Source organism: Drosophila simulans, chromosome 2R (assembly GCF_016746395.2).
Source record: "Drosophila simulans strain w501 chromosome 2R, Prin_Dsim_3.1, whole genome shotgun sequence".
In the NCBI taxonomy this organism is placed as follows: domain Eukaryota; kingdom Metazoa; phylum Arthropoda; class Insecta; order Diptera; family Drosophilidae; genus Drosophila; species Drosophila simulans.
Window position 1 is genome coordinate 4910505 of NC_052521.2, and position 27323 is coordinate 4937827.

At 44.8% G+C, this 27323-nt stretch overlaps 3 protein-coding genes across 4 annotated transcripts; 1 reads left to right on the forward strand and 2 right to left on the reverse strand.

Moving 5' to 3' along the window:
- The first annotated feature begins 19 nt into the window (after positions 1 to 19).
- LOC6733393 lies at positions 20 to 25148 on the forward strand. 2 transcript variants are annotated; one of them, XM_016167588.2, is made up of 14 exons: positions 20 to 419; positions 15704 to 15825; positions 15882 to 16125; positions 17572 to 19162; positions 19221 to 19390; positions 19462 to 19791; positions 19849 to 19946; positions 20009 to 20409; positions 20464 to 20790; positions 20846 to 21029; positions 21090 to 21249; positions 21310 to 21436; positions 21501 to 21646; positions 21710 to 25148. In XM_016167588.2, exons 2-14 carry the CDS (start codon positions 15734 to 15736, stop codon positions 22019 to 22021), a joined length of 4182 nt encoding a protein of 1393 aa, XP_016026316.1. In that variant the 5' UTR covers positions 20 to 419; positions 15704 to 15733; the 3' UTR covers positions 22022 to 25148. The 2 variants fall into 2 exon arrangements, with proteins under 2 accessions (XP_016026316.1, XP_016026315.1); XM_016167587.2 differs by lacking the exon at positions 20 to 419 and adding an exon at positions 5366 to 6534.
- LOC6733394 (ribulose-phosphate 3-epimerase) lies at positions 25149 to 26392 on the reverse strand. Its single transcript, XM_002080415.4, has 3 exons — positions 25959 to 26392; positions 25718 to 25900; positions 25149 to 25584 (listed from the first exon to the last, which is right to left on the reverse strand). Exons 1-3 carry the CDS (start codon positions 26142 to 26144, stop codon positions 25288 to 25290), a joined length of 666 nt encoding a protein of 221 aa, XP_002080451.1. The 5' UTR covers positions 26145 to 26392; the 3' UTR covers positions 25149 to 25287.
- A 125-nt stretch (positions 26393 to 26517) lies between these two features.
- On the reverse strand, positions 26518 to 27323 carry LOC6733395 (LDLR chaperone boca). Its single transcript, XM_002080416.4, has 2 exons — positions 27164 to 27323; positions 26518 to 27001 (listed from the first exon to the last, which is right to left on the reverse strand). Exons 1-2 carry the CDS (start codon positions 27311 to 27313, stop codon positions 26609 to 26611), a joined length of 543 nt encoding a protein of 180 aa, XP_002080452.1. The 5' UTR covers positions 27314 to 27323; the 3' UTR covers positions 26518 to 26608.

Here is a 27323-nt window from a genome sequence, read left to right on the forward strand (position 1 = left end):
TCGGCGAGAAAATGCGAGCAGCAAGGGAGCACAAAACCGTGTGGCTATGGACTACTAAAAATAGTTGTGAAAACACCTCCGCCGTTGGGCGTCCGCGTTAAATAGCTTCGATTTTCGGTATCTTTGTATCATTATGTGCTTCGCCCCAAAACCCCATCGATTTCCGTCCATTGCCGCCTAGTTTTGTCGTTTACTGAACTCGGCGTAATTAGAGATATTTCCCCTTATCGCGGAATACGGAAGCTGCGCTGAAAAATAATACTTATTCGAGGAGCTAGGCCATTTTTGAGTGACTCTGTGGATGTGATTGTGAGTGGAGTGCCAACATTGGATACAACTTATTAAAAAAACATTTGATCTGCACTTGAATCAGATATATTTAGACGATAATTCAAGCGGGAATTATGAAATTATGAAAGGTATGTACTCAGTCTTATACTGCTTACATGCATGTATGTATGTATATACTCATATATACTAATAATGGATAAATACAGTTTTAATATAGTTTTAAATAAATATATTTAAATTTAAATTTAATTAATTTCATTTAAATAAATATTAGATTGAAGGGATTTATATAGTACAAAGGCTTGCTCAGTCATTATAATAGTGATTATATTGGTCATTGATTTGTGCGTGCTTACATCAAAAGAGTATTTAAGATTCGATATGTAGTATTTGATAAGAAGCTATTTTGATATTTTTGATTTTTTTATATGTAATTACCTAAAGTGTTTTGGATGAAATATGCTTAAATCTGACCAGACATTAAACAGTTAATGTTAGTAGGTCAAACTGTAACCGCCGCTAGGTGGAGCTAAAAAACGTTCCCTTTGCTGGTTGCATACTTCCATCTCCCTCGCATTCTATTTAGCTAAGGAATGGATATCTGATAGTTGGGACAGTTGACTATATCTTTCTCTGTTACTTTAAATTATAAATTCGATTATTTTTAATTCAGCTAATTTCTTTTTATTCTAACTGTGAACCTTTAAGTTAAACTTTAATACTTGTTTTCTGTTTTGCGCTGTGCCCACTTATGTGGGCCCTAAATACGTAAGAAAGTTTATCATAATCGATATTGAATGCGAAAAATGTTATCAAAGTTGATGAGAAAGTTTTCCTATCGCCTGTTTAAGTAGCTAAATTAAAAACAGATCAATTAAAGGCAAAATGACACACGCTTGACAATTTGTAGATATTAACTTATCGCCAAGCTGAAAATATATTGTACAACCAAAAATACATTTTATTTTGATACAGAACGGCTTATTGAAAACCCATTTATGGCCGTTAAAAGTTGAACTGAAAAAAATTGAGAACAAATCGCTTGGTGAAAAAACAAGAGTGTTTTTGCCTCATATGCGTGTAAATCCGTTTTATGCGACTGAAACGATTCAATCATTCTGGCAGTGCGTTTTAAAATAAAGCGATAAAGTTGGCCGGATGATTTATTTATTTGCCCAGCCCTGGGTTTTCGAGATCCGCTTTTTGCAAGTCTGTGCGTGCGTGCGTTTGTTGGCCCATGAAATATGAGCGCATTAAATTTTATTATATTGTTTGGGCCATTCTCGGCTTTGGTCCAAAGCACACACTCACACACACAGCCACAGGCGTAAGGACAGCAAACAAGCGAAAAGTTCAAAGTCAAACAATAACACTTTCCATAAACAAAAAACCCAGCTCACACACACACGCACATATGTACATGGGCGGCCAATTTGCTTGAAATCAGCGATGGCAACGTTTCAGTTACCGTTACCTGAGCTTCTCCACCCCCTGGCACCTATTCCCGCAACTTGCCATACTAAACTTTCAACGGGAAACTTTGACCTGTGCTGGTGAAAGGGGAGGGGAAAGACAATTCGCTTCGTTTATGTGCCAAAGTTTAGGAATTCAAAATTTTCATATGTATTTGGTTTATGCGTTAGTTGGTTTTGAATCTGGAAAGTGATCCTTCGTCCAAGCAATGGAGATTTGAATTTTTAATATTTTATCCAACAATGTAATGTCTAATCAACTTAAGTTTGTTTTTTGATAATTGTTGTTACGGAAATGTTAGAAATGTATTAATAAATCAAATATTAACTCGAAAGACGTCGTTTTGCAATATACAAATTCTTTGAAAATGAACATATGAATATTCCTATACTCGCGTCATTATCTATTGGCATAAAAAAGCTAAATTCATTTAATGGTACTATGTTTAAAGAGGATAGTTTTTGATTTTTGATGCAAATTAAATTTCATAGTTTTACAGATATAAATAAAATACATAATACATAAAATACAATATTTTAACAACATATTTAGCCACAAAAACACTCTTCGCATAAACGTAGAATGTATGTTTTTGAAAAACAAACATTGAGAAAGGCACTCTCGCGCCGCGTTTAATAAATGTTTCTGTCTGCATTTTGTTTGGGGCTTTTTCGCCGCATTTCACCTGGCCGAGCTTAGCTTTATATTCATTGTCCTTCGAGTCCCTCGAGTCCCTGGAGTCCTCCGAGTCCTTGGAGGGCGCACTTTATCAAAGCTTAGCACCTGACAATTTGCCGCGCGACATGCGGCTATCTGCCCCCTGTTCTGGCAAAAAGGTAATGAAAAAGTACTTTGTCTCCGCACTTCTCGCAACTTGCGTCGCCGCCGGTGTTTTCCACTTTCCGCAGCTCGCTGCCTTTGAGCAACTAATTAAATTAAATCCGATTAGTTTGGCGTGGCAAGTGGAAAGTTTTGGAGTCCTTATGGCATTCCTCGCTGCCGTCGTCCGCCGTTTGCTGCACTCTCAATATGCCGCAGCTCCCAAATGAGGATGCGAAGGAAGGACTTACTGGAGCCTTAAAATTCTCTACGGCACCTAACAATAGGAGCGTTATGGAAACAAAGTTTTAATTAATAGGCCTTCGCCACAAAGCCTTCGATATCACATGCACTTTTCGGCAGGTCTGAAACTTAAAAAGAACGAGAGAGAGAGCGCTATGGTGGATGTCCTCGACTATCAGATACCTATTAACGCTATTTATTGACTATTAAGACTCATTTTATAGAAATGCTAATGCTTTTAATTTTGCATACTTCAGCGCTATATTTATTGAATTTATATCTATTACTATCTGATTAACGGGTATCTAACAGTCGCTACAGAAGCAGCATCTTATTTGTAGTCCAAAATACGCCCTTAAATAAAATCTTCTTTCTAGAATTCTACGTCAATGCTATAAACTAAAAGTACACAGTTCTCTGTTGTTATTGAACTAATTTAAACAAAAACCTTCGTTTTTTGGGCTTAGAACAGTTTGAATGAGGTTCGTGAAAGAGTTGTGTATAATGTTATTAACAATCTACAAAAAGGTACAAAATTGTAGGGCACACAGTGCTTTAAGGCCGAATAACTTGCTCTCTTACGCTGTGTGATTAACCATTTGGGGTTTTCCAAGGGTCAACGTGTTTGCTTAGACTCAAACCTAATGGACAACCTGTGATGAAAGCTTTCATTAAACAACAGCATAGTGGGCACTCCCGGTTCAAGTGGCCCTTGGGGGGATTTGCCGTGGGAGCAGGCGCTTATTAACGCCACGCCGAGCTGCCACTCATCCGAAGTGGGTTGTGGGTGGTGGGCGGTGGGCGGTGGTTGGTCGTCGGGTGGCATGCAACAGGCTGTCCTGCCAACGGAGTTTTCCGAGCTCCGCTGACAGCGCGTCACTCAGTTTTCCCTCGCTGAAATCCCGCTGACTCACAGCTCGCATTTCTGCATAAATTTCCACCGTAAGCGACACTCCGTTGCGGAATTTCGATTAGCGGCCGCCGCTGTTGGCCGTGACTTTGAATTGGGCCCTAACCGTCGAGCAGTGCACTTCGAGGACCTCGTCGCTCCAGTTGCAGCAGACTGTCAAGGATTTGGCGGTGAGTAGGCCACGTCTTGATAAATTGAGCAAGGGTCGACAGGCGCTGAATATGATTGATCTCCTGCTGGGGATAATTAGCGCACTCGTAGATAAGTTCAAAAATCACACAAAATTCAATTGAGGAATACGTTTTCCGGTGGTCTAAATGATATATTACCGTTAGATAACTGTTTCTAGGACTTTAGTACCTTGTGGCGCCACAAGGATGCGCACACACACACACACGATTGCAGGCGTCGCAAGTCAGTGCATTTATCTGCCTCTAAGGGCGAACATTTCAATTGCACCTGTTAACCGTTGGCTAAATTTATGACTTCCTCACTTGTTGTTGCGTTATCCTTTGTCTCTAGTTTTTGCTCAGTTGGGAGTGCGATACGAGAAACAGAGGGCGAGTAAAAGAGAGGGCTCGGAGCATTAAGGGAAATAAACACACACAAGTGCAAACGCAAGTACACCACACAGTAGTAGGAGCCAGCAACATGGAATCTTAATTCGCACACAAAGCGCATTATCCAAGCAGAGGTGAACCCCCAAAACCTCCTCATCTACCGCCTTGCTCACTCACCTTGGCGGATGGTGGGTGTGAGCGGAGAGTCCTAAGGAGGAGAGGGGTGTCAGCTGTCAGCCGGCAAATGGCTTTCACTTTCCTTCCACAGCCATCCAAGTGTGGTAGGTTCGGCGCTCGCTTTCTATCTCTTCGCCTCGCTCTCTCTTTTGCGTTAAGAGAGATTGTTTAGCAAGTTTATCTTTAGTAAATAAGTTTTTTAGAATTGATTTTTTTATATTTTCACTTTTAATCTTAGGACGGTGAAATGCACGCGTCTTTAAATATTGATCATTCGCAGTGTTGACCGCTATAAAAAGACGTTTAAAAATAAAATATTTAGCATGTAGAGCTGTCATTGCTCGAAAACTTGTCGAAATTATTTTGAAGATTTTTGTTTAACATTTTGTAGCCCCTTTGTACCTTTAAGGTTGTCCAAGCTTCTATTACATTGTTAGCAATAGTGACATTTTTGACTACCCTTCTTGAAGGTACAACTAGTCGTATACGTAATTTTGCAAAATGTTCAATGTTCTTCCTTAAGAAAGTATGGCTTTCAATTATGCCCGTTTATAGGTAATATTAATAGTTTTATTAATAATGTTAAATAACTGTACAAAACAATGTAGAAAAGTAAACATTTTGTATATGTTAACTCGAGTATTAAACGTTACCGGCTTTATTAGTTAGCCTTTCTTTGAAGTACTTAACCAGAACATTTCAACTGTAAGTGAAAGCAATAAGCTTTTGAATAATCCACTTATCTGTTGCAAAAACTTCGGATGCCTTGGAAATTAAGCTACAGCCTCAGTTTGAAGCGCTCTCTTTCTACCAGCAAACTCACCACTGTCAAAGAGAAGGACCTTTGGCCAAAGAGCGAGAGAGAGGCTGTCTGAGTCTGTGAAAATTGTAATTGAAATTCCAGCGTCGCCGATTCGGCGCCTGCAGTGCGTAGGCGGTTGTCGTTGACTGACGTCGTGGCCAACAGCACGTGCTAACCGAGGCGGCGCGTGCAGCAAAAAGGAGTAGCAGCAGCTGTAGTGGCCCACAACAACAGCACAACAACAACGGCAACAACAGAATCAGCAGCCGAGCAGCCAGTTGAAAAGCTACACACGGAATATACAACACACAGCTCTAGTATCACAACAACAAACGCTTTGGGCTAGGCAGAGAGAAGAGAGGGGGTGAGCGGGGAGAGAGTCTAACTTGAGTGAAATTCAAGCAGTTGAAGAAGAGGAAGCAGCAGGACAATACACCAATGCAGGCTAACTGTTAAAGTGTGTGAAAGCACAGTGTGTGAGCAAGAGGGACGGGGAAAGGGACACAGGAAGAGGTAGAGAGTGAGTGAGAGAGAATGACAATGCGACAATAAATTAGCTGTAAACTGCACCTTGTTATTTGCACCTGAATCGAAAGTGGATTATATATTTTGCTATAATATAATTAAAAACAACAATACACAAAAGGAGGCCAGAACAACCAGCCAGCCAGTAATCAAAGTTAATTTACCAACACAAGAAACGTAAACGTGAGTTCTATTTACGCAAATAAGAAGAAGAGGAAAAGCGGGCGAATAAGTAGGCAACAGAAGAATTAGGAGCAGCAGCCGGAGGAGCAGGCAGCGCGCAAACAGGATACTTAAAATATCAAGGCAAACACACACACAGACACACACAGAGAGACATACACAAACAGGAGTACACACGCACACTCACTTGCCCGAAGGAGGTTCATATTTTTGGCGAAAAAACACAAAACCACCGCACGAAATAAATAAAATATAAACCCAACCACGCTGAGGTGTATGGCCCAAAGGCAAGGCAAACAAACAGAGCCGAAATCGAGGAGAAGAAGCAGCGAAACATAAAGATGCCAAAATGCTGGACGGAGATTGATGCTGGCTGCCGACGAACAGCACCCACTACAACAAACACAAGCACAGCAGCAGCAGCAGCAGCAACAACTGCAATAACAATAATAAGGCCGAGACAAACGACAAGCGAGGACAACAGCAACAAGAGCAACAACAGCAGCGACAACCGCCAAATGTGAGCAGACAAGCGACAGCAATTGAGATATGTAAGTAACGCATACAGACACACGTCCATGTAGACAGTGGTGCCTCCCTAATTGCCACCTTCAAAGCGTATATTTAATTAATAGATAAGGATAACGTTGATTTCCTATTTTAATGTAACGGGACGAATGGTAATTCGAAAATAACTTAAAACTTCTACAGTCTCTCAAATTACAAATAAGTGAATCGTTTACAAATAAGTGAATTCTTTTACTGTATCGGGAAATTTCCAAAAAGCATGAAGTAAGAAAATACTTTGAAATTTTAACCAAAATTGGTTTTTTATTTAAAAAATACTTTTGCAGCTTTTTATGAACTTTGAGAAGGGATTTAAAGTGCGAGGTATTGAGGTATTTCATTACTTTTTTATAAACAGTCTCAAATAATTAGCACAAGTATATGTTTATATATTTTTTACCATTTTGTAATAATGGTATGTGCAAATGAATCTTGCGATTGTGAAGACAGAAGGAAGTTTTTTTTTTATATTTCATATTAGCTGCGACTTTTCTGCGTTGTGTAGGATTTTCGAGAGAATAAGACTGACTAATCTGAAAATGAGTTCTACTCCACTCGTAATGTTTGTGTACTGACGCCCCCCTGTACACTAACTGAAAATCAAGTTTGGGCGAAGAGCTTTATGCATATTTTTACAGCATTTAAGTGTGAAATGATGTGTTAGCGCATTATTTGACTTAGGCACGAAAAATGCTAAGCTTCCAGGAGGAGCGAGAGACACAGAGCGCAAGAGACAGCGGAAGACAAAGAGAAAACGGGACGAAGAGTGAGATGAGAGAATAAATTGGTTGAACCTTAGGCAGGCGAGTTGAAGTGGAAAACAAACAGGGCAACAAGGCAGATACACACACACATTGGCGCACGGCACACCTATGTGTGTCGCACGCATACACACACAAGCACACACAGCCTACAGGGAATCACACTTAAGCGCCACATCGCTCGCTACCCAAGTTGTATCAACTTGTGCTATCCCAAGAACCTCGGCCAGTCGCGCAGCATTTGAACTCAATTTGGAAGGACCAAATACCAACACACTCGCACTCGCACTCACACTTACACTCACACAGGATAAAAATCGATGGGACGAAAAGAACGGCGAAAGGCGGACAGAGGCAAATACAACAATTTCCCTATTCGGGCTTTGGCTGGCCGTTGCTCATCATCAGGTTTTCCTCTATATGCCACAAATCTGAATGCTGCCACACTGGGGCACTCGGGCTTGGGGTCCTGAAAACCAAGCAACGCTTTTTTGGCCAAAACCTCGAATCAACATTTTTCGCATAAATTCCGATTCGCGCTAATGAGAAATCAATTAGCAGCGTCTGGACCCCGAAGGAAAAATGAAACGAGAGAGCCAATTTTGGAGTTCAGCGGACGGGCCAAATTGCATTTAAATTAGCTATACGACATTTTATTAATTCAGAAATCGTGGGTCGTCATCCCAACAGTTTTTTTTTTTCCCAAAACAATGAACTATAGATAATGAAATTGGGTAAATCAAAAAAGTTATGTGCATAAATTAGTTGTACTTCTGCTTTGCATCGAAAAGATATTTAAACTCATTTTAAAGTTCAGATAATACGTTCAAATTGGGAAAAGATATTACAAATGATTGTGAAATTTTGTTCTAGTAGCTAGTATTATATGGCAAACTCGTCTTTGTTGCAAGAACAGCGGCTTAATTATTTTTTGTTAAGTTTTTCTATAACACAGCATTCTTCTATCACATTTAATTGTTCAATTATGCTCCCCAAAAAGCTATTGTAAGCCAACCTAGACTCGTATCGATATGCAAATATTTGATCTTTGACCTATGCGAAAGGTAAATTGGCAAGGAATTCAGAACAAAGGCATTATCCTGGCTGCCCAGATGCCGAGTCTGTTCTCAGCCGTGCGGAGCGAGAAATCGCCTCAATCTAATGGAACAGATAAGTTGCTGACTTCGACTGCTTTGATATGATTTTAATGAATCTGAATCCGAGGCAACAGTCTGGTGGAATTTAATTCAAAATGGGCGGCGGGGTGGCGGTATAATTAAATGCCTGTGAACTGCGCACTGGGCTCCGCACAACCGACATCTTCTTGTAGCAGCTGCACCAGCTGCTCTGTGCCTCGTATGTGTCCTTGAAAAGTGAACCCAGTTGCCACTCAGCCTCCCAGCCACCCAGCCACCCCTTTTTTTAAAGGCTTCGCTGGGATGTCAACTGATTGCTTTTGCAATTCCAAAGACGTTGGTCGAAGCTTTAATTGAGAAAAGCGGTGCGAGTGCAACTCGATTCCCAGTTGGATAGCACACAAACATGTGTGGAGATTGTCTGCCGAGTAACGCTCATAAATTACCACCCACAAGCGGCAGGGAGGTAGGATGATGAAGTGGCGGGCGGTGGGCGGTGGGCGGTTGAGGCGTCGAAGTACGAAAATCAATTTCCGCTTAAACCGTCGACAACTCAGACAATCGGACAGCAAAACGGCTAGCTGGATTCAAGGGGGCTGGCTCCACGATTGGGAATTGTTTTTCTCTGTTCCATATCCCATTCCCCGTCCGTCCCGCTGTTAACTACGGACAGCATATGACCGCAGCTGTGCGGCTGCTCCACTGCTCCACTGTACGGCTGCTCCTCTGCGCGACTGTCTACCGTTAACGGTTCGATGCACACGATACGGGGGACAGGTTCCCAGCTCCCAGTTCCCAGCTAGGCTCCCTCTACACTAAGCGAAAAGTGCGGCGATTGATTGGTATTTCATACATTTCATTCGCCGAATTTTGAATTTACATTTACGGCAGTCCACGTAGTGTCGAAAAACACTCAGATGGTACGTGCCGAAGGCATAAGAAGTAATACAAGTAAGACACCATTTAAAAGTAGCTCAAAACTAAAATTATTGATTGTTAAGAATGATTGCATAAAAAGCTAAAGTAAAGATTTTCATAAATTTGAGCAGATTGAGCAACAATGTCCTTGTCCGAAGGTGCACTTAAATATTTTGATTTAACCTGCCTAATATGTAACTTTAGAAAGTGTAATTACATATATGTAGGTATCTTCAAATGTAAAATTTCCCAAAAGTTGATTTTAGGCAATTTGTATTATGAATGTGCTATTTAGATAACCCTTATTTGCAACATTATTGTGTGTTTTCCCTTGCAAAAGCATTCTATAATGCTTAACCACATTTGTGTATGAAATTCGATCTGCATCTGCCGTATGCTTAACCTTAAGGCTATCTTTATAGTGTCCATATATTCCCAAGACATTAATATTGAATGCAACCTAATACCATAATTATTTAAGACCTTGATCTACGTAGCCGTCCTAGAATCACAATGCTCTCTTTTAACTTGAAGTGAAAGACGGATATGGTTAGGTGATCCAAATCGATAAAGTGTCCTTTCATCTATATCTTTAAAAGCTTCTTTACCTTATTTCCTTCTACTTCTCACTTTTTGCTCAAAACTTTATATTGTTGCACTAGTTTTAATCGAAACAAAATTAGTAAAAAAGTTAAAGTAAATTAGTTAGTAAAGAGATTTGTAAATTTTAATAGTTGAATCGATCAAAAAACAATTTACAAATTACTCTAATTTGCAATCCCTGCTTTCGAGTAAGGCGCGATTCCTTCAATTTCTTAGAAATTGCATTTTGTTTACAGATATTTTCAAATATTTCACTATTCGCCCCAAAACCGCTCCAAAGTAAGCTAGCTATGATTTTCTCTGAATGCCTGGAAGCAGCCCCAAACCTCCGCTGTACTTCCGCTTGCGTGGTTCCATCTATTTGCACACACATCGCCAGAGCCACTGGCTGACAGACAGGCAGCCATCAGTGCTCGGCCAGGCATCATAAGCCGCACCACATCGCATGGCGCCACATCAGCTGGCCTCCGCACCCGCCGCCGCCCACCGAGGACATCGCGGGCAGCGCCACGTGCGCCCATTGGGATGTCAGAAACAAAGCGCCAGCACTGGCGCATTGACTAATGAAAGTGGGTCTGGCGACCCAGCTCCACACCAGACCAGACTTGGGCAAACAGAGGCACAGAGGCTGCCTGGCTGGTTGGAGCTGGAGATGGCTCTGGCTCTGGCTGTGGGGGACAGGGGCCCGGGCATCCTTGATCGGAACGTAAGTTGACAAAGAGGACAATGGCGTTGACGATGACAGTAAATCCTGTTCGTTCAATGTATCCGTACACAAATACTCGCACAGTGAATTGAGCGAACGCATCCAGCAAATTGCTCAATGCCCACCATTGTTATCGCCTTTGGGGCTGTGGGCTGTGGCAGTTGCAATCCTGATTGACTGACTAACTGAGTGGCACACTAACTGACAATTTAACTGACAGAATGTGCATGTAAGCGGAAAAACTGTGTATAACATCCAGTTATTTATGTCATGCTTAATATACAAAAGTATAGTTTGTAACAGCTGGTAACGCATTAGTATTTAATCAACGAATCAAGGACACTCGCTTTTGGAGTCCATGAATACTCGTGAGTGCAGAAAACTGGGGCAGTTTTTCAAAGTTGATTAGGAGGCATAGCTCATGACATGTGCACATCCTGGAATTTACTTGCATATTTATGCAAATTCGTGTCACCTGATTCAGTTAGCTGAGCCTTGCAAGTTTATAGGGTAAGACTAGAACGCGTGGCCATTATTCAAGCAGGGAAGCTAAGTGGTTGGCAAACCCACTATTTGATTACCAAAGTCCCAATGCAGTGGAAGGCTACATAGAGATAAATCAGCGCTCTCTTTTGAGAAGAAGCCTTCGATATTTCGATAGGAAAACGATCTCAATCTTGATATTTTTAGACGGATGTAGTAACGGGATAACAACGTGAGGGGAAGACTAAAAGAGAGAGAGAGAGTGAGAGACAAATGAGAGCAAAGTCAGTTGCGATCTGAGAGCAGTTTGATCTTATGCTCAGCATGATTCTAGGATATGTTTTGAAATGAAAATTCTCCAATCGAGATCGTTGAGAACGCTTTTTTTCTCGTAGTGTGCCAAGTGGGATTATAATACTGTTGATATACATCTAATACAATTAACTAAAAGCACTTCGTACCACTTGAAGAAAACTTTGGCTCGAGCAAAATAAAATGAATGTTATTGAAGATTTGTTTTCTTTGCTGGCTGCATTGCATGTGGCCGATTGACTGGCGCCGGAAATGAGACTCAATGAAGTGGATGCGTAGAGATTGGACTGCGGTGTCTCGCTGGCACCGCCGATAAGGAGGCAATAGTAAACAGACACCCATCGCCGAGGATTGTCAGTCGACGGAACGCCCTTTGAATGTGAGCTGGAAATGGAAATCGAATCGGGCGTCGAGCGGAAGTTGGCTACACTGGAGTCCCTCCTTCGCGTAACCAGTTTAAGAACTGCGCCCCAGCTCCGCCTTTTTGTACTCCCCCCTCAGCCATTCGCTTGCTTTAAAGCCATTCGCAGCACGCGCTGGCTAACACACACACACAGAAGCACGCACACTCACGGCACACAATCGCATTATGGCGCACACTATCGCATTGCTGATTGCACAATTACCAACAATGGCACTCTTGTTCGGCGCGTGTGTGTGTGTGTGTAGGTCTCTAATATTTTGTTTGTTAATTGTATGGGCGTGCCAGGGCGCCACGCCCTTTGCCCAGCCTCTTCTTTGTTCCCGGCGCAGGAACAACAATTCTGCATTCAACTCCCATGAATGTGTTGCGTAAGAGCAGTGGAAAATTCCGAGAAGGTCGGATGTACATAAGTGCAGGGGAGATATTATTCCATGTAGCCGCTTCCAACAAATAAGGTGTGTGGTGCCCTTAAGCAGGTGTTAACCGGGCGTATACGTAATGCCATACAACATCCGTCATTTGTTATTTCCCTATAATGTAACACAATGCTCTAAGTTAGTTAAGGGGTACATCCAGGCCATCAGTCTGGCATCCATGCAAACATCCTTTGATGTCAAGTTAGCGTAAGCCGCTTGTTGTTAAATGCATACATACATACATACATATGTATGTGGCTGCTGCGGGAACGCATAAAAGTATGCTACACAATTCGAAAGTTGATCTAATTTGGCCGACGATGTGAGGGAAATTTCCTCGTTTGCGGAATGTCAGCACCACAAAAGATACACCTGCCATCTAGGCTGCTGCACAAATCTAATTAAATGCTCAGCCGTAATTTATGTGCGCCACAGACAAATGGGTACGCAACCAGTGAGGGGCCATAAATTTAAATTATGCCCACCTAAAAGTGAATACGCAATATGTACGTATGTTTGTAAGGCCAAGTGCGTGCAAAAATTGCCGCCAACAAAAATTCGAGGAAGCAGCTCGAGGGGCTCACACGTTCCTTTCACTTCTGCCTGACCAGAATGTTTTTGTAATGAAATTCCTAGGTCTCCGTCTTGGAATTTGAATTTGCCCAGCCCTCGCTTTCCATACCATGGGGCTGATTGGAGCACTGGAAAGAGCGAAAGATGTCCGGCAGACATACCGTAATTGGCTCAAGCCTTATATAACTAGGACTCATGTGGCACATTTTTAATGATTTCCTTTCAATTCAGAGTGTGTGTGTGTGTCTGGGCTACATTGCCCCATAAAAGATTGATTATGCCCAATCCTCTATTTAAGATATGGAATGGGGAATGGGGGGCAGGGCAAGCGGTTGCCTAGCTCAAACCATTGCGTAATGCGAGGAATTCAAAAGCAAACTGCTTAAGGCGAATGCCAGCCGCAAGTCGAGGAATCTGGCATGGTCTTTGACTGCCCAGTTCAAATTGACTTGGCTAATCTTCTGGGAAAACTTCCAAGTCCTGCAGGCCCGTATTTAACTGCGTCCTGATTAACTCTGAATGCCAATGCCCCATTGCCATTGCCATTGCCATTTCCATACGCAATGTGTAATTTTGTGCGCCAGCGTTGAGGCAAATATTTCTATGGACCACCGGGCGTATACTTAATACTGTTTACCAAAGCAATCAGCAGGCGAACACGGTAACCAGCACTTGGCCTGGGCAGGATTGGAATTTCAACCTTTTTTTTCCCTCCCGTGACAGGACCAAGATTTCAGATTTGTGATTGGAATTTGAGCGGCTGACACTTGGCAAATGCGCCAACAATTTGGGTAATAACCTTAAATTCAAATGCTGTTGCCGGGACTACTCGGCGTCCTTCGTCCTTCGACTTAATACAATTTAAAGGGCCCGTAGACCCGCCTTTGATTTACCCATTCCTGTTTTCCGACTGGGTCTGCTTTTGCGTTGCGAATTTGCTGGCGAAGATGGGACTGGGGCGGACACAAAAGCAAACAATTTATGGTTCATATGAGTTTGGAATTGGTGTTCAGCATACAAATGCCGAGCAAATAGAATTTGTGTGTTTATCCAGTCCTCGACGCTCCCCCGGAATTGTGGACCCTAATAGGAGCACTCTATGTTATGCATACCCATGTGCGGCTGCATATTTGCCCTGCTAAAGTGGTGGAAGGTCAAATGCTTGATTGTTAGCACAGCGGCGTAAGTGTAATTGCCATAAGCGATTATGATCTCGGCCAGAGTTTGAAAACAAGTTAGGGCCATCGCTTGTTAACTGGCAAACGTGATTCGTTGGATTCGCTCTAATTCAAGTATTCAAGTATTAATTGTGTAATGAGTTTTTGAACACTATATGTTTTATCTATATCTATATCTTCTTTTTTCGGGCACGTACGTTCTCTGCAGCAGTAGATACTTTTAGGTGTATTAGAGATATTTAGTTATATATGATTGTCTTTTGTTGATTAACAACTCCTTTAGCTATTAAAAAGTATCTCGAAATGAACATCGAACTTTATAGACTTAGGCCAGCACACTTATAAGACACTCATCAGTTTACTCATCATTGATTACTAAGTTAATTGAGTTGAAAGAATCTAAAAAATCAGTTGATAGAAAATTACTGCAGATGTGTCAATGAAAGTTTACCATTAAATTAAGAACATATCTAATTTTGAAAATAAGAATAGATGAGTTCACCCAAGTTAGCAGCCACTTACACTGCGATTTGGCCAACTTGACGGGTTGATTGAACCTAATTGCAGCGTAGAAGGATGTCCACTTTTCTGGGAAACATGCTCACTTACTTAACTGCACTTGTGCTCACAAATCTCACCTGTCCGGGCTGATTGGATGGAACTGGTGTCAATATACGTCCTTGACACATTGCGATCTCCGGTGCCTGACCTCTGCCCTCTGCCGACCGACCACGTGAGGCTCGTCGGTGGGCGTGGCACTTGTGGGTGTGTGGGGGCTTTGTTTTTGCTCGGCAACTTTGCAATGCGTTTTTCAACGTTTCAACCTGTTGACCGCCTACTCGCACTCCCGAAACATGATGCTCGCTGGCATCCGATGCAGCCGATTTAAGTAGGTCATAGTAGCACACTCTTGAATATGGCACCAGGTCCACAATTACAAATTGTTTAAAGTAATAACATTAGCTTATAATAATGCACTAAACACTAAACGAATATTCAACGAGCTGCCAACGGAATGGTGAATATTATGTTATGGAGTCTCAACGCTTTCTGCACAGAATTTACCACTTCCGATTAAGTTACTTAATTTACCCAGGCAGGGGAACCCAGTTGTGCCACCATCTATGGTGCAGAGTGCTCAAATTCGCTTCGAAGCGGCTTTTGGCCACATATTATGAGCATGGTGGGATGAGTGGATGGGCGGATGGGGATGGGTGGCGCTTGCGGGGTCCATTGTGCTGCGAGCCGACTAATGGCATCCATTAGACACAAAAGACCAAATTGCTTGGCCCGATTCCGATGGCATCAATATGCCCACCGCACATGCCATACGTATACGTATATCCCGGTACACAGACACACAGACACACAGACACACTGCATTTATTTCGACTTTTGTGGGATCTATTGTCACGTGCCGGGCTGCGAGTGTGAGTGTGTGTGTGTGTGAGTGGGGGCCATTGAGTAATTGATTTGGATTCCTGTGGCCAAAAGGGCCCGCAGCTATTTGCATGAGCGGTATCATTCTGGTCTGCGGGGGCATTTAGTGTTCCGCATGGAGCAGTCCTGTTTCGATATGCATGGCATGTACAACGCCGGCGTGGAACACAACCTGACCAACCCAATCCGGTTCTCCATTGCAGATTGACTTCCAAGTACGACGCGATTAAGCCATGAACGCACTCGATATGAATAAACAATTTCTGAGCGTTTCCCAGGACCATCAGCATCAGACCTCGGTGGCAGATCAGCGGAGTCGCTCCAGGTGAGTTTGGAACCCTAATTAGCTGCCAGATGATGACCACTGTACCCCCATTCCAGATCGGAGCGCGCCTCCAGCCTGGCGCTGCCCCTCAATTCGCTGCTGGACTTCTACGACAAGCAGCAGGAGCAGTGCAAGTCCGTCACCCTGCTGCCCTTGCCCAGCAACTCCGGCAGCATCAGTGAGAGCAGCAGCCTCTCCAGCAGCAACAGCATCGTGCGGCGACACTCCTCCCACTATTATCCCATGCTCGAGGACAAGCAGAAGCCGTCGCAGCTGCCCCAGGCAGCCACCGAAATGCTTGTGAGTACGGCAATCCTCACTAGATTTATGGCACGAAGTGATTCCCTGCGCCGGCAGTCAAGAAATTGAAAGGACTACCCACAAATGGTTCCATAATTGTAGAGAAGTAACCCATAATCGTAGCGACGTATGACCACTAAGCCAGGATATTCTGTGGCATTTAGGGAACGTCTAGCTCCATTCACTAACTAACTTCTAGTTTAGTTATGTTTAGTTCTAGTTTAGTTATGTATCTGAAAGTTAGTTGTAAAGATCTATTAGCGGAACTGAGAATGTAATTGCAATCTGTATTTAGCGCGAATTTACGAAAAAGTGGAGGTTAAATTTCTAGACGGCTCAGAATTCTGTAAGAAAGCCAGATCTTTCCGGAAGAAAAGTTACATTTTGAGCTTTTCCAGTGAAAAGAAATGGGAAAGCAATCAGCTTAGCATTACTTTCCCAGTTACCAAATAAAAGAGCAGGTGGTAGTAAGAAAAAAGGATAATACGATGTCTGTTAATTAATATAATATACGAGTTCCCTTTCCACATTTCAAGCGAACTGCACTTTTTGAGAATTTTATAAGCAAGGAAAAGAATATAGAAACTTTCCGCGAAATGTTCGAGTTTTCCCCCACAATAGCCTTTCATTTTGAAGAGTTTTTTGAGAGTGCAGCACAATACAATTTGCTGCAGAAATGAAAGCTGCGAAAAGACAAAGGAAAATGGGATTTACTGAACTACACAGAACTGACCCTCAATGGGAAATTTCCTCTTCTCCATCTACCAAAATAAATAATCCTTCTATTGCACTTTTCACGGCGAAGTAAACAAAGCAGAAATTTCCAAAAGTTTCCTCAATTTCGCAACCGCCAAGGAAACAGTATTCAAATTTAATACCCTACTCATCCTCGTTTGGGTTATTCGACTGGCGTTGCACCGTCAAGGGTTTCGGGTGAAGGGCAGGGAAGATGAGGGATTAGCTATAGTTGGGCTCTGCATGACTCAAGAGATCGATGTGGACGGCAGCCAAAACCACTTGCCTCTGTTCCTGATTCATTTTCCAGCAGGAGGACCTGGCCTCAAATCCCCACGAGTTATTTCCTGCGCGTCAGAATTTCTGCGCCCGGCTTAGCGAGGGCTTAGTCCCCTGCCCCACTTCATCCTCTGCACCTGGCTGGGGCTTAAAATGCAGAATATTGCTGCTGGATAATATTGCCACAGTGGTGGATCGAAGGAGTAGCAAACATTACAGTGGAAACAGGTTTCTATCACCAGGGAAATATCCTATATCTTTGTAACCTTACTAAGATATTATATCTCTTATTTGTTACAGCATAGGTTGTTACTTAAATATTTAATATTTATACTTTATAACCTCGTTTAATTACACAAAAGTTTCGTTACGACAAATTTCCACTGTTTCCGTTTCCCTTTACCTCGAATTTTCCTCGTTTTTCGCCGGCAGGTAAACATGACGGAGCAGAAATATGGCCAGTCAGCTCATCAGGGCGCCTCCTTCGCGGGAGGAAGGCAGGTCCACCAACAGCAGCAGCAGCACTTAGTGCGGGTGGACACCCCAGTGACGCCTCCGCCACCCATTCCGCGACGACTACTGCGCGGCAAGTCCGCCTGGCAGGCGTCGAGTCCACACCCACTTCCACTCTCGTCTGGCGGACAGGATGGCGCCCACGGCACGGGCAATGTGTTTGTTTATCCGCAGCCAGAAAACGTGACCGCAGAGACAGTGGTCCGGGGATCGGGCGACGGACAGGGCGATGGTGCCAGGCTGCAATCAGCACTGCTTGTTGACATAGCCACACGTCCGGCGTCCGGATATGCGGATGCCGATGGGATTTCCGATGACGACCGCATGAGTCTGGAGAACTCCGTGTTCGACGAGTCGCTAACCTCCACGCCCGTCAAGGTCGCCGGCTATTTGGCCGGCCGCTATGCCGGGCTGAGTCACATGGCCAAGCGGGCGCAGCGCTCCTCCAGCAGCACCGTGGACTCCGCCTACGGCTCATCGCTGGGCGGCCACAGTGAGCGTTTCGCCAGCAGCTCGACCAGCGTGGACTTTCGCAGTCGCTTCTCCTCGGTGGACACCCAGTCCTCGCTCGATGAGAAGCCTCTGTCCAGCTCGATTGACTCGCCGCTGGCCAGGGATCCCAGGGATGCGTACAGGGAACGTGCTGTGCTCAACGATGCCATGCATAAGCTGAACAACAATAACACCAGCCTGGGACTGGCCCTCTACACGGCCAGCAATAACAACAATGGCAGTAGCGCGGCAAGCGATGGCTCCAAGCTACCAGTGGTTCCTGCCCGAAAGCAGCCGCCGCCAGTGAAGGGCAGCAGCAACAGCAGCAACTCGATCGGCGAGACTCAGTCGCAGAGCTCCAAGGAACCCAGCAGCGTCTCGGCCTCGGCCTCCACTTCGTCCGCCGCCTCCGCAGGATCCAGCACTATATCCAGCGGCACCATGTCATCTATGTCTGGGCCATGTCCAGCCGTTGTGCCGCCCACAGATGCCATCACCAAACGTCCAGGGCCGCCAGAGCCACCATTACGACAGGCCAACGTGTTTGATCCAGTGGAGACGGGATCGCGGGGTCACCCGCCCCCTCCATTGACTGTGCGGAACAAGCTCGGCCGCAATAAACCGCCACCGATTACGTATCCTCGGATGCAACAGCGACAGGACTCCACGCTGTCCAGCGACAGCTACTCGATCAGCTCCAGTCCGGGCTACAACTCTAAGCTTATGGAAGCACCACTGCTGGGATCCCAGCAGGGCGGACGTAAGTCCAATGCACCCGGCAGCGCACAGCGCCAGACTCCACTAATGGACTTGGCCCCCACCCGTTTTCTGGGCGGCGGAGGAAGCGGAAGCGGCAAGCAGGCTCCCGCAATGCCGCCACCAAGGAGCAAGATCAACTATCGGCAGGACTCAACCATCTCCAGCGACAGCTTTAGCCAGACGTCCAGTCCGGGATACAATCCCAAGCTCATGGAGGCGCCGCTGCTGCCCTCGTTGTCCGCCAAGCGGCTGTGCAGTGGTGAGTACAAGTCCTTTCAATACCCGGTCTTTGTGACAGGACTCCTTTGCCCTTCCAGCGCCAGCCCCAATTGTGTGCCGTCAGGGAGTTCAGCACGAGCCCATCGAGGAGCTAGAACCGCCGCAGACGATCTCGCCGCTTCATAAGGCGGCCGGCCAGCCCAGCAGCCTGCAGACCATCGTCCGCTTTCAAAATGGAGCACCGCACACCATGTCCTTGCAGCATCAGGTAATAATAGTTGAATTTTGCATATATTGAAATATTGTATGGCAAAGATTATATCTTACCTACCATTTCAGATTATTAACCGGCGAAAGAGCTCCAATCCGTACATCACAAACGGGCGCCTAAAGTTCCGCCTGTTCCAGATCCTGATCAACGCCTTCGCCCTGCTAGCTATCGCCGGCGGTCTGGCTGCCTACTTCAATGCATATCCGACTATAAAGTTCGTGAACAAGACTATCATCAACACGATCCACGTGGAGGACACCACGAGTTTTGGCAAGAATCCAGCCCCAGGCACCTGCCTGCCCATCATAGTGCGGTTTTGCCAAGGTCCCCAGATTCCCTACAACTACACAGTGTTCCCCAACTATATCGGTCACTTCGGCCAGCTGGAGACGCAAACGGTAATTACGGGGATATGCAGGATAACCCTATATTTCACTGACTCCAAACCATTGCAGGACTTGGATTCCTATGAGGCCCTGGTGGATGTGCGATGTTACGAGCTGGTCTCCCTGTTTCTCTGCACGCTTTTCGTGCCCAAGTGCGGACAGAGCGGGTATGAACTTGTCAACTTTCCGATTTTATTAAGTAATGATAATGAGTAACACATTCGTTTAGGGCCACCGTGCCACCTTGCAAGACCCTCTGTACGGAGACGATGCGCCGCTGCGGCTTCTTCTTCGACGTTTTCGGACTGAGTTTGCCCGAGTACCTGAACTGCAAGCTCTTCAAGGACTTTCCGAGTTCCGAGGACTGCGTGGGCTTGGATGAGGTTCGCGAGGTGATGAGAGCCGCCACGCATCCCAAGTGCGATGGGTTCCAGTGCGACCAGAACCGTTGTCTGCCGCAGGAGTACGTGTGCGATGGCCACCTGGACTGCATGGACCAGGCGGACGAGGCCAAGTGCGAGCGGTGCGGACCGGACGAGATCTACTGCGGCGACAGCCAGTGCATTGGAACCAAGCACATATGCGACGGTATCATCGACTGTCCCTACGGCCAGGATGAGCGCAACTGCTGTAAGTGAAAGGATCTTACTTCTAAACCTAACTAATCTGTTCAATCACTTTCAGTGAGGCTAAGTGAGCGGAACGGCGATGTGGGCACCGGGGTGCTGGAGGTCTATCGCATCGGTCAGCGGCAGTGGATGCCCGCGTGTGTGAAGAACTGGGATCGGGCTGTATCGCCCAGTGCCGTGTGCTCCATTCTGGGCTACTCGGCCGTGAATGCCACCAGTGTCCTGACCCAACTTACTCACCGCCCACTGCTAGCCACGGTTAATGTGTCCACAGATATATGGAAGATGTACGCCAAACGAAAGTCGACCTTGATGCAAGAGTTTGCCAACTGCAAGAAGACGGAGGATTATCCGATGGCGGATCTAACGTGCTCCAATTACGGTTAGTGGCTCTAGGTGTGAAGTGTTTCACTGTGTTTCATTATCCATTATTCCAGAGTGCGGCCGAGTAAAGCGTGGTAGACACAAGCCATCGAGACGCATCATTGGAGGAACCCAAGCCAGTCCCGGCAATTGGCCCTTCCTGGCCGCAATTTTGGGCGGTCCGGAGAAGATTTTTTACTGCGCTGGCGTTCTAATCTCGGATCAATGGGTGCTCACAGCCTCGCACTGCGTGGGAAAGTTAGTTGGATCCCAGGCATGATTATATATTGGTCACTAATGAACCTTCTTGCTTGACAGCTATAGCGTGATCGACTTGGAGGACTGGACCATTCAGCTGGGCGTGACGCGACGCAACTCTTTCACCTACTCGGGTCAGAAGGTCAAGGTCAAGGCCGTGATTCCGCATCCGCAATACAATATGGCTATTGCCCACGACAATGACATAGCCCTCTTCCAAGTGAGGAAATCGTTTATACCAATTTCCTTTCGTTTCTAATATTCTTGGATACATTTGCAGCTTGCCACGCGTGTTGCCTTCCACGAACACCTATTGCCCGTATGTTTGCCGCCGCCGAGCGTGAGGAATCTGCATCCTGGCACCCTGTGCACCGTCATCGGATGGGGAAAGCGGGAGGACAAGGATCGTGAGTCTACTTGACATAATATCAGGCTTACGCAAGACTAATATCACTTTTCGTGGTTCCACAGCCAAGTCCACGTACGAGTACATAGTCAACGAGGTGCAAGTGCCCATCATCACGCGTAATCAGTGCGACGAATGGCTGGACAACCTGACGGTGTCGGAGGGCATGGTCTGTGCCGGGTTCGATGACGGAGGCAAGGATGCCTGTCAGGTAAGCGATATTATTCACTATCCCGACCGTATATTTGAGTGGAAATGTAATCCCAAACACCAGGGCGATTCGGGAGGTCCGCTGCTGTGTCCGTATCCAGGGGAGAAGAATCGCTGGTTCGTTGGTGGCATCGTCTCCTGGGGCATTATGTGTGCGCATCCCCGTCTGCCGGGCGTGTATGCGAACGTGGTGCAATATGTGCCCTGGATACAGGAGCAGATCGCGAAGCATTCGCGTCCCATTAAAGAGGACCGCGTTAACAAGTACGACCTGCATCCCGGAGGACCCGATATACTATCCAAAATAGCCACTGACCCGATGCGCGAGGGTGCACCACACCACTACACTCATTCCAGGACGTCGTCCAAAAATTAATCCTGACCACAGTCGTCAGGTGTAACTGGAACAGAGCATATCCACGAAACAATTGCACAAATTACGAAAGTCACACGGAACCGATGGATCCTGTAGGATACATACATATATTTTGCTACTGAACTTAGGGTATTAGCCAGCCGGCTAGCACCGATTTGGGCAACATAATCATGTGTCAATTTGCCGAATTTATTTGTCAATTTTTTTACAAAGAGATTTTTATGAACCTAAAAACCCCAGACAATTTATAACCCAGACGAACCTAAAAAGGGGGTGCAAACATATGTCAATACATATTGCAAACGCGATTTATATACTACCACGTAAATGGAAAATAACCGTCATGTACCCGATATCTAACTAATTGATAATTGTGTCTAAATACCCCGAAACCCAGAATATAATTCGATTTTGTAGCTGAATTTTGTGTTGAAAATGAACCCTGTATTATTATAAGTACGCGAGTATTACTCCACTGGAAAAATTTACGATAATCGAAGAAGAATTCAGAAAATATTGTGAAGTATAAATAGTAGAATCCCAGCTATTGAGTGTTGAAAATTAAAGCAGGATGTAAGCAAATCAATTGTAGAAAATAATGTGTAACTATAACCAAACCAAACCAAAGAAAACAAGGAATCATTGCTGATCTTGGGCATTTGATGGACGTAGCAGTAGGCTCTTCTCCAAACCCAAATATGCTGTCTTACAACAACAATGAATCTAACAAACAATAAGAAAGTGTGCAGTTGACAATAATGAGAAATGCACAATAAGCAACTAAATGCGATTAGATTTAAGCCATGAAAATAATAACTACAATGCGTGGGTTTCAGCTTTAAAGAACACAAACGGTAGGCAAGTCGTTTCGTCTGGCTAAAGTCAGATCAAAAGGATTAGGATCAGGGGATTAGAAGGAATATACTTATACACATAGCATACGAATCGACTATTTACGCGGTGAACTACAGAAGGTACGATAGTACACGCTTCGATAGTGGACATGTCAATGTAACTTAATATTTAGAACTATTTACACGCCAACGCCGCACCTCGTTTGTCACGCCCACTTAGACTGGCCGCTTGGAGGTCGAAGCTCGAGATCTCTACTCATCCATAAGCCAGGTATCTGGCATCGTACGATCTGGAGGAAGATACAATGCTTGAGTGCTGACATTCGTAGGCACAACTATTTTGCAGAGGAATCGCACGTAATGAATGTAAAATACGCGTAACTAAAGACTCAAAATCGGTTGTTTCAACACACAGAACACAGAACACACAAACACACCAGAGCTTCGCGATGTGTACAGCTTTGATATTGTTTTCGTGTCGGAACAGGAACATCAACCGGAAGTGGGTCGCATTTCCGGTTGCTCCATGTTTTTGACTTATCGTTTCTAGTAACTAGCTAAAACCTGTTGAAATGCTTTAGACAAGAGATTGCAAATGTATAACCGATCACTACTAGATCTAGTTGGACATATTATGCCTACCAATATATATATACATATATGCATGTTTTGTACAATCAGTTTACAAGTGGAAAAGTATTATTAGTCTTAAAAGGGGGGTTAAATGAAGCGCATATTACACAAGGCACACGATGTTTTAGGCGGAACATGAACACAAACCAATATGTAACTGAAATATATACAAGAAATATACATATAACGGATACATATATTCTATATATATATTGTAGTGCTAGCAATTAAGCAGATGTGATGGTGTCTAAATTTATACATGCATATTATCAAGCGAACGTGGAAAGCTTAGATTATACTCGAGACAAATCTGTGGGCTGTTGTAGATCGAGCATACTAGCTATAATGACAGAGTACAGATCCAGGACAATACAAACTTATAAAGATATACCCATATCATAGAAACTATGCTTACTTCGATATCGTGCAGTGCATGAACACAAGTCCGAGTTTTCCTGAAACTCTCAATGGTTTTACTGCCAAGCTACTAAGATGCACTGGCGTGAAATCACTGACGACTTCAGGATCACATCGGATGGATATAGTTTGTGCTTGAACTCAGGCAGGACTCCTTTGCTGTTGCCTTGGACAGTAGGCCACCCTTTCACCCTTTCAGTTTTCTGGGGTTCACTCTCCTTGTGCATTTACGATCATTCGGATCATGGCGAGCTATTTTTATACACCCCATGCTCCAGGCTACTATCAAAACGCTTAGCTTTATGTACATTTAGTCTAAATCGAACACAACCCGTATATATTATATATATTGTAGATGTAAAATGCTTAGCATTGGCGATCGGGCGATCGGAGTGAGTGAAATAATTTACACGTGGCATGAATAGCAGAATAGATAATTACTAAGTACAATACGCAAACAGTTGACACTCAAACTCAGAATCGCACAAGCCCCACATCCTAGTTGAAATTCTGCGCTTAACGGCGGGGATCGCCCCCAAGGATTCGATTCAGTTTCGCATGCTCCATGTGCATGGAGGGACACTACACAAAGTACATACATAAGGACAGGCCCTATTAAACAAAGAACACAAGAATTTGTAGCGAAAAGTTATGTGTAAAATGTAGCAAAATCCAAAAACCAGAAGCTGATAAACAAACTAGTTGAATTTACATGTGTCGCGCATTATAAAGATGAAGCATAGTATATGTACTCACGTATCAGAATATTATATGTAAATGTTTAAAGGTGATCATTTGATGAAAAGCACTTGTTATCTATGCACAGACGGAACTTTGTGAAGAATTTACAATAACAAACTTTGACAATAAAGACAAACTGAATTTTTTCCTGTGAGCTGGACAAGCGCATCGGAGGCATTGAGAATTTATGAAAAGTTTTACACACATTCAGATCTTGAAGTTTTGACGCGAATCGAACAATATTGTTGAACGTTTATTTTTGAAAACTCAGAGAGGATACCAAAACCATGACAATAAGCCGGCATTTGGCCAATGTCCGACAATAACTGGGAAAGTGCAGTAAACTAAATGTAACTACATAAAGTACACGCAGACACACGTATAACCAACTAAATGCTAAAAGCAACATGTCATACCAAACATGATATATACCTACAAACATATATTATATAAATGTTAAAAAATAAATGTATAAAACCACACACGGTTGTATGTTTCTTTTAATGGTATATTTCCCGAGGAATATTCCCCATTACTTGCAATTGCAATTTTGTCAAAACATTTCGCCTATCTAATAAATTCTTCCTTAATCTAGCGATCCTTGAGCTGCTAAATGCATCTCTATTTGAGGTAGCTGTGCACCACATCGCGCAACTCCTTGATGACCTGCGACTGATCGGAGGCGCCCACCACGGCGGTTCCCGAGACGATCATGTTGGCTCCGGCCTCGGCACAGCAGTGTATGGTCTTGGGTCCCACTCCTCCGTCCACCTCGATGTCCAGGTTGGGGTAGTTCTCGCGCAGCCACTTCACCTTCGGCATCATGTCGGCCATGAAGGATTGTCCGCCGAAACCGGGCTCCACGGTCATCACCAGCACAACGTCGGCAATGCTCAAGTACTTCTCCAGATCTTGTACCTAAAAGGTAAGTGCAACGGGTGGTTACTCATTGGATATGTTGAAAGAAGCAACAAGCTGTGGCTATATACATCTCTACATATGAATGGAAGTATCAAGTATCAATAGTGATATAACCCTAACCTCAACTTACCTCGGTGCCCGGCTTAATGGCCAGGCCCACCTTCATGCCCGACTCCTGCACTTGGCGACTGACTCTGACGACATCCTGCACCGGCTCGACGTGGAATGTGTAGAGATTGACGCCCGCATCGGCCATGGGCTCTATCCACTGCTCCGGATTCTGGACCATCATGTGCGTCTCGAAGAAGGCCGTCTATATGGGGTTGTGGCATAGGTAATTGGATATCTGGCTGAGAAGACCGCAGACTTACCTTGATCTTGTTGCGCAAGCTCTTGACCATGGGGTGACCAAAGGTGAGATTCGGCACGAAAGTGCCGTCCATCACGTCCAGATGCAGGTAGTCCGCTCCATTGTCCAGTAGCTTCTGCGATTCCGCCGCTAGGTTGGAGAGATCCGCATTGAGAATGCTGGGACCGATCTTGGCTTGGACGGGCATCTTCTTGGTGGAACAGCTACTCAACAGGCGGAGCAAGTGGAGCACGTCGCGTTTCGCGGGCGGCGTCTTGTTGACTTGAGGTCACACAGAGGGGAGCTGGAGCTCGGAACATTTGAAAGGCGATACGATAACTTTGCAGATGGCACCGTGAGTTGTGCAATTTGTCGGCGATTAATTTGGGTTGTTTGTTTTAATTTTTCATTTATTTTGTTTTTGATTTGACACTTACGCAGTGTATATAAACCATCTAATAGAGATACAAATTTTATATTCAAAACATGTTTTTGAAATATTCATAATTTGTGTTTTCATCCCTGGTTATTAGCCGGCAGCAGAACCGATTCCCTGTGAATGGCCAAGCAAAATGCATAGCTTCTTTGATGAGTTTGTTTTATTTTAATTTGTTCAACTTTGAGCTTAAATAGTGAGAATGTTTTGATGTGCTTGTGTGCCGTGGAACTGGCCTACAGTTCGTCCTTCTTGGCATTCACCCCCGGGTACTCCTTGTTCTCGATGGTTACGCCCTTGCAGCGTTCCTGTTCGATGAGGAAGTCCTTGGCCTCCCAGGCTTGTGTGCCATCCTTGAAGAGGAATATGGCGCGGTTATCGTCGACCATGTAGCGCTCCGCCTGAATGTGGTTGTTCCAGAGACTGGTCTGCCACAGCTTGGTGATGGTGTCGCTCTCCTCCCGGGTTGGATTGCCGGTCACCGAAACGAAGGTCATCAGCGTGCGCCCCTTTTTGGATACCTTGAGCAGGTCCTCGGGGCTCTTGCTGTCCAGATTGCTCAGGTCCAGTTTGGGCTGGGGGCGCAGGTGCTCGGGCAGCTCATCATCCTCGAGTGGCTCTTCATCTTCCTAAGAGAAAATTGAAAGAAGGGATTTCAGTTATCAGTCTCTACAAATGGTGAATCCTTTGATAGGTGGGAATATGGTGGGTTGGCATTATTCCTTTGCTAAGTGCGAATCTGGAGGGTTGGGTCCGATGTGTCGCTTCCCGATTGCAGTGCTGTTACCCACCTCCCATTGGTCTAGCAGACGCTCGAGGTCCGCCTCGCTGTAGTCGCGTATATCCTTCTTGGCCCACGCCGGTTTCTCCTCCTCCTTGAACTTCTTGGCCAGGACGAGCGGGGCCAGGGCTAGCAGCAGCAAAACAAGACGTGTTTGCATGGTGTTTTTT